The 7,693-nt window shown below is 52.6% G+C and overlaps 2 protein-coding genes across 2 annotated transcripts; one reads left to right on the top strand and one right to left on the bottom strand.

Annotated features, from left to right (window-relative positions):
* Positions 1-2,607: 2,607 nt before the first annotated feature.
* BO66DRAFT_441814 (uncharacterized protein) lies at positions 2,608-3,578 on the top strand (the record flags this gene model as incomplete). The annotated part of the gene is made up of 2 exons (XM_025651362.1): positions 2,608-2,887; positions 3,094-3,578. The coding sequence occupies 2 exons, from the start codon at positions 2,608-2,610 to the stop codon at positions 3,576-3,578; spliced, it is 765 nt and encodes a 254-aa protein (XP_025500512.1).
* A 673-nt stretch (positions 3,579-4,251) lies between these two features.
* On the bottom strand, positions 4,252-6,216 carry BO66DRAFT_380866 (adaptor protein STE50). Its single transcript, XM_025645926.1, has 3 exons — positions 5,933-6,216; positions 5,700-5,861; positions 4,252-5,643 (listed from the first exon to the last, which is right to left on the bottom strand). The coding sequence occupies exons 1-3, from the start codon at positions 6,198-6,200 to the stop codon at positions 4,601-4,603; spliced, it is 1,473 nt and encodes a 490-aa protein (XP_025500511.1). The 5' UTR covers positions 6,201-6,216; the 3' UTR covers positions 4,252-4,600.
* Positions 6,217-7,693: the final 1,477 nt, after the last annotated feature.

Here is a 7,693-nt window from a genome sequence, read left to right as displayed (position 1 = left end):
GGGGGGGGGGCACTGTCACGGTGACAGAGATCGTAGTTAGGTGACAAGGAACGGCAGATCGTACACCGCTTACCACTCCGCCCTTCGGGGGAATGTATGCAGCCAGCATACTAGGTAGGTAGTTAGTAACAATGCAACAACAATCATCCTCGTCTAGATCCTTGAATACCGTCACAATGTAGTTCCATTCTGGGACTGCAAAATGTTCCCGATGGACTGAACAGGATGGTCATCCTAAAATCCATTCTTCTGGACATAGCTAACAAAAAGACTCGATCGCTGACTACTCATCTTGCTCCCTCAAAGAGAAGATAGAGACTCGCGTGCATTTCTGTCTAGTAACTCTGAGGCTTAAAGCTAGCGGCAGAAGCTTGAACATGGCCTTGGATGCAGTTCGGGAAGCAGAAAGTGAAGCCAAATTCGAAGAGACAAATCTGGCTTCACCCCGGAAGAGCGCCACGCGGCTACAATGCAAATCTCCAACGATTTAATCAATGGTACCCCAGCCAAGGATAACAAGAATAAAGACCAGAAGAAGCAAATAGACCCTGTTGGGGCTGACCACTTCAGAGATGAGAAAGATAACATACTCAACTCCGGCCGAGCTTTCCGCTTTACAGACAAATTCGTTGTGGCCAAGGCGTTGCTAAACCACCGTTTGCGACCCCAATTCTTGCGAGGTGTAGCTTGACCCACATGCACCATAGTGGAGGAATCCATCTGCATAGTCTTTTGCTCGTTTCAATGCGTTGAGTGTCCGAGACACAAGCTACCTGGATTTATAATTCCCAAGGATGCATACAGTGCATCAGCTTGGGCGGGAGACCGAGAATACACACATCACTGAGCCCACGCGGTTGTGATTGAGCGTGAACACTCCCTTTTTCCCCTAAGAAAGGCACTGCTCTTTAGCAGAAAAGGGAAGTAAGCCCCGAAAGCACAAAAACAAGAAGAGGAAGGAGAAGAAGAAGAGGCACGGGTCCCTCTATCAATAGCTCGGTCAATTTGTTCATCTTGTCAAAAACTGCGTCCCTTCCTCGAATTGCTCTTGTCAACATGCCTGGAAACATCATCTCCCACTTGTATTCATCTTTTCAACTCTATCTTCCATCTTACTATAGCTTATTCTCTATTCGATAAATAGTCTCTCTACTTCAGACACCTAGCAGCAGGAATCCTTGATGCACTCAATCCGCGATCACTTACTGATGTCCACTGAACCTCTCCGGCAACTGAGCTTTCATGCTTGAGTCGCGCCTTTACCCTGAAGAGCAAAACCTCCGTCCTGACCGAGCAGCTCGGAAGAATCGAGTTCTGGTATCCCCAAACTCGAAAGACGCCAAGTATGAGACTGTTCCTTCGGGATCTAGAAACAGCAAACAAGCACTCACAAGCACATTTAACCATGGCTGAGCATCTTTGGGTCAGCAACAGCGTCAACAGAACCGTCGATATCATCTCCTTCGCTGGAGAGTATACCCCATTTGGCTTTTGCGTTTTTGCTTGCTATGGTGGCGAGAGATGCGAAGACCGACAAGATAATTGCTACGCTTCGTTTGGCTCACGAAACAATGCTCTCGTGAAAGAGCTATTGCGAATAAGCGATCATCAAAGGGGGTTATAACGATGTCCAACATTTGCTTGCAGCATTGCATCATTTCACTCAATTTCTAGGCACCGGATTCGGTACGCGCCTCTTAGGGCTCTCGAATTAACCTACCTCAAACCATAATCAAATGTACTGACGGAAACCCTCATAATTCACATTGCTGTGTCGCAACATTGGTAGCATGTCACGTTCGAAATGGAAGAGTCCCCCATACACATGCTTGCAAGCACCAAAGATCACTAGTCCCGACACAGTCGCGCTGAGGTAGTTGGAACAGAAAGCCATTCGGCCGGTGCGCTGAGAGCTATCCAGCGCAGGGCCTGCTCAGCCTCATGCAACTCATCCGGATGGAAGGCTTGTCTAGATGGGTTGACGCATGAGACGCTCTAATTCCAATCCAGGGCCCATAATGAACACTGGCACTTTATAGTTCTGCACAAGAAGTATTTGCGCGGCCGCCCACCCCAACCTCCTCCCACTATATAGATTTTTACATAACAAAGATGCTTTAAGTCCTGAAGCGCTGGAACTGTCGATCAACAAAACCGCGCATATAGCGGGGCATGCCTGCCTATGCCTAGAACCGCCTTTTCCTAGCACATGTATCAAGCACTCGATTACCGAACTCCGTGCACGCTTCGCTTCGGTCCATCCCAAATGTTCGCTGCCGAGGTTAAGTTACCTCTCGCTGCCCCTCTTTCCTGAACTCCCTCTGAACCACCTCATGATTTGACTGCGTGCGTTGATAGTCTGAATAGCATCTATCACCTTACTTACTATTCACCGGTAAGGATATATATAATCTTAGTAAGTAGTCATCAAAGAGAAAAGTGGCACGGAGCTGAAACCTGAACAAGGAAAAGATAAGGCTTACTATTAGACCCATTGATAGAAGAGCTTAATCAGACTAATTTGTTGACTATTAAGTTAGTCAACTAATATACTATTTAAACCCACCACCACGAACTCAGTCCTTGGGCCAGAGACCATCGACCAAAATGACCACGCTTGCCAATACGGGCGAAGGTCCGCTCCAGGTGCCTGGATTTGGCTCCATCCCCTTGGACAACCAGCTCCCGCCAGAGGCCCGCTTCGCCCATGGGCTCGTGGACTATCGCCACTCCCCTCGACTGACCAGACGCGAGATGGCCATGCTGCGACTCATGCAACGCATTACGGAGCAGCCCGAGTGGGATCGGGCTATATTGGACTCCGACGAACCCCCACCCACGCATTGGCACCAGGACGCCACGGAAGGACTCGAGGGCTTCCTCATCAGTGCTGCCGCATAGGATTGGTGCCTGGCCGAACTGCGCGATAAGGCCGGGGAGTGGCGGAGAACAGGACGTCTGTTGATTTTTGACAGCTCCTCGGTCGTGTGTCGATCCGAGGTGTCAACCGACTGTCCCCGGGCCGGAAAGACGAGCTTAAAGAAGGGTTCCGAGCCGAGGTAGCCCGATTGCGCTCACAGTCGAAACATCCAGATCGGCCCCTGGTGGATCCATGCCTGTATCCGCTCGTCTATGGCCACTCTAGGGTTCTCGTTCACGGCGGGCAGGTGGCCTTGGGCGATCTGTGGAGCTCGGAGGGGGGTTCAGTCGGGGACATGCCGCCTCCTCCTCCTCCTCCTCCTCCTCCTCCTCCCCCAGATGGTCTACAACGTCCGATAACTCCTTATACGGGTTTACATCGCAGGATCGCGCTCGGTGGGCAGGAGAGCTGCTGGTCGAACCGCTTTCAATGGCTTCCCTGTGAAGGACTGCGCGACGACCGCATTGTTGCCACCAGCTTTTATACTGTGGAGGCCAAAAATGTAACCCCGGCTCGCGTGGCGTTTCAGCACCAAGACAAAGTCCATGCCAGTGAGCTCAACGAGTGTGAGGTGCCCCCGGCGCTCGCGACGGTTCTCGATGTGGAATACTGGGAGCCCTACATACACCGAGAAGAGACCCCCGCGCGCCCTGCATAGCTTCGGCACGACGCCGATCAGAGAGGACCAACTGCTGACCTGGCCCAATACTTATCGCACCAAGCAAGAGCCCTTTGGCCTGGTGGACCCCAGTCGGCCGGGGCATTTGACCCTGGTCAAGCTTCCTACCGCATTTGCTCAACACGGAATGTGCCTCCGCAACAGCATGACTGATGGGCCTCAGCCGCGAGAGAGGCAGCCCAGCTGGATCGGCGCTTACCGTCAGAGCTAGTGTGTTCTGTAATGGAACACATTGGACATCCGCCGATGTCTGCGACCGAGGCAGAAACTTTGCGTGGAGAAGTCCTCGGCGACCACGAGCGTGCCCGAAAGGCCGTTGATGCGTGCGTGGGGCACCATATTGTCACGTTTCTCCCTTACGATGAGAGAACGGCACGACGGGCGAGGGATGCAACAGCTGGTGCTGGATATGAATCACCATAAGATCTTGTCCCTTGATCTGGTTTTTGGGTGCGGGTAGTAGGCTTCCCGCGGGGAGGCGATCATGATGCTCTGCCGGTGTTGGGTGGGTTGCAGTATATGCGTGGGAGAACCTCGGCTTCGGGAGCAGAAGCAGAAACGAGACGGAGTACTTACTCGGTGTAGAGTCCAGACAAGACTCTAGCAGCACGGAATACGAGCAAGCTATAAAATTTGTATATGTGCTAGTAGGCTTGGACATACTCATATTGAGACACGGATTAGGGTAAATATAGATGTAAAGTATATGAACAAGAATGAGAATAGAAATGGACCCTGAAATCACCACGCTGTGTCAATGTGCTTTGCTTTTCCGGTTCCGCGTTACCCTGAAGCCAAGCCCAACGCCATATTGTGAGACACGTATGCACGCCAAAGAGATAAGGACTCGTGAGAAGAAGGAATGTCAAGGTATGTGGAAGCTGACTAGGCGGGGTGGAAAAGGATGAAAGGGAAAGGGGGGTGGAAAGGTAGTGGGGCACCAGAGGCGCCTGGGGTATCTCAAGAAAGAAAAGCAGAACACTTTCATCATCGAGAAAGGCTCACAAAACTCCGCCAGGTAGATTGATTTGAGCTTGTCGCCCTTCAAAACCAGCACTATTCGGCGCTGACCCGCTACCGGTGGGATACATGTTGTTCTCCGGTGGATGGACTTGTTTCCGCAGCATGAACATCGGCTTCCGTCCTTCGTTCTGGAGTTGCTTGAACAAGATCAACGGTCTCTCCTCTAGCCCGAGACATCGTTCCTGGTCACCATAAACAATATACAGTGCGTATTGCTTCCAGTCCGCGTTGATGTTGTACTTCTTCAAAGCGGCGGGGAGGACTTTATGGCAGGGGTCATCCAACGATACTCGGAAAGACTTGAAGATCTCCACGCTCGGAGGATCCCCAGTTGCTCGAGAGTCTGACCGTGTCGGGAGGTCAGGGCGCGTGGCTTGCGTTGGGGTAGGATTTAATCGGTCGGAGCGGGATTGGGTCGGAGGCGTGTCGTCGTGGTGGTTGTGAGAGGCGTGGTTGATGCTGGCCGAACTAGGCTGTGAGTAGGCCCGTGAGGCCAGAGTCTGCGTGTGGAGGTTGCCTGGAGAGGTCGGCGACGGAATTCCTGGCGATAACTGGGCCTTTCCGTTCATCATAGCCATGTGGGATGAGTTTGCCGTGGACGGATCCAAGCCACCGCCGTCCCCATACATGCGTCCTTCGTGGATGGAAGGTGGGATATAAGTGGGTGAGCTGGTTTTGGGGGTAGTCCCGCCGGTGTGTCCTCTCTTGGAGAATGTCCTCGAGAGAATCGACCCCGAGCGATCCAGGAGCGTGATTCCAGAGGGCGAAGTCAGATTCGGGGGCTCGTGATATGTTTCTGTGCCAGGTGCGGGGACCGCCGATGGGGGTGGCAGCGGTTGCGATCGATCCTTGGCCATCTTGAAGACGGGTAGGAGTTCCTCTCGCAACCGACGATAGTCGTCTGCCATGCGCCGCAACTCTGCCTCCACGGTGACTATGCGTTCGTCTCGCAATCGGATGGACTGAATCAAACGAGCGACATCGTCTTGAGTGGCACCTTCGTTCATACTTTGGTCGGCAGCTATGCAATCGAACGTCAGCGGACTATTCCAGTAGCCAGTCGAGGGATACACGTACAGAGTGGAATGTAATGATCGGCGTCCAGCGGAATGTCTTGCTTGACCTTGGTCTCGTACACACTCTTGAGGATGGTCAAGCGGTGCCCCACACTAGCGATACCCATCTCTTTCAATTCGTCATGTTTGAGTGCGATAAGCGCTTCGCCAACGATTTCGTTCTCTGTAGAACCCAAGAGTCAGCACGGATGAAGAACCTTGGCCGCGCCGAGGAATATCATCGAAGAGACACACCTAGAAAAGCCGCGCAGTACTGACGCAGACCCAAAGCGGCAACGAAATGTGCGCACTCTTCGGCCGTCCATTCTGTAATGATTGTCTTAGGCGAGCGAGGGTTATCGTCGAAATTGGCCAGGGTGGTCGGGGTATGTTCGGCGGAGGGAAACTCGGACTCGGAGGGGGAGGCTTCCGAGTCAGTGGCTAGGTGAGGGGATGTGATGACACTGCGTTCGTACTCGTCGTCTGCGTCGGAGTCGGCGTGGTAGGAGGTGTGGAGAGACATGGTGGATGAGGATCAATGACCGGCAACGACGCCCAGCACGAAGGGGGGACGGACGTCGGACCGGTTTGGGGGGGTGAATGAGACGGCGCCGGGTGTAGCACGAGCGAAGTTAGGATGGAGGGAGCACGATCGAAAGGTATCAGACTGTCTTGGATGGATTCTGGGCGAACAATGGAGGAACTCTCAATAGCGCCGGTGATGAGTTTCAGGATTCGAGGTTCCGGGTCGGAAAGCGGCTCGTGTCAGATACGGCGGGGGTGGTTGGAGATGGCTGGGATGAGATGTGGGGGATAGACAGGAGACAGCCGTTGACGACAGTCAAAGTCAAACCTTCAAGGCGAAAGAGGGATCCGGCGAGTGGTGGATGATGGCTGTGATTGCGAGGAGTGGAGTGGAGTTCCTGAGGCCAACAAGGCTAATAATCACAGGCATGCAGCCAGAGCGGGGAAGCTGGGGGGGGGGAAGAGGGAAGGATGAGGAGGAGATCGGAAATGTGATGACGGCCACGGTGGAGGTAATGAAGGTAGAAGAAAACGAGGATGGTAGAGAGGGGGAAGAGAAATCTCTCTATTGTATTGAAGAAATAATAAAAAGGAAGCAGAAGAGGAGGAGGAAGAAGCAGGTCAGTTGAAAGTGCAGCAGCAGCAGCAAGCAGCAAGCAGCGAGGCAGCTGGTTGGGCGCGGAGTAGCGAACGAACCGCCGAAAGGGAAAAAGAGGCGCTTCGATGCGTGGATCGCCGCACGTGATCTTCCGCGGTCTGGACCACACTGACTTGGGAGGGAACACTTATAAGTTATCTCCATCTATCCTCCATCTGATCTATCATCGCACACAACATGCAATCGAAGCACTGAGGATATTCCCACTGGGGCAATATCACCGTTATCCTCCCCTGGGAAAGACCACTTACTAGTCTATAGTCTATCCTCTATCATCTCCATCAAGACGATCCATACTATGGGATCCATGATAACTTCCCCCTTTCCCGAGTCCATCCATCACCACCACCACCACATCCAAGCTCAACTATCCCATATCAACCCCCAATATTCCGATTCCGATATAGAATTAGTATCGGCGCCAAGCCCACAAATGTCTCTTCTCCCCTGGATTATGGGGGAGACTAGCGAGGGAACTATTTCGATTCCAAGTTCGGACTAACCGAGGGAAAAGAGCCCAAAGCTCCTCCCACGATATTGTGCTGCCCTGTCAAAAATCCAATAGTGCCGGAGCCTTGACGTTTTTGGGGAACTGGGGCCTTTCGCTCTCCGCCGCCGTCATCGTGCCATGGCTTTTCTTCTGACTTATTTTTGTCTTGTCTTCTCTCACTCTTTTTAAGTTATTAACGCGCGCCCTCATTAACTGACTGAATTATTGGCTCCTACAGATCCTGGCCATGTTGGCCAATGGTCTTGTTTTGCCGGGCTGCGATGTCTTTGCCAGCCCTATATCAACCGGAACGATATTAATAAATAAATAATCTGTGCCTGCA

Source organism: Aspergillus aculeatinus (assembly GCF_003184765.1).
Source record: "Aspergillus aculeatinus CBS 121060 unplaced genomic scaffold BO66scaffold_48, whole genome shotgun sequence".
Taxonomy (NCBI): domain Eukaryota; kingdom Fungi; phylum Ascomycota; class Eurotiomycetes; order Eurotiales; family Aspergillaceae; genus Aspergillus; species Aspergillus aculeatinus.
This window is presented reverse-complemented; position numbering and strand designations above follow the sequence as displayed.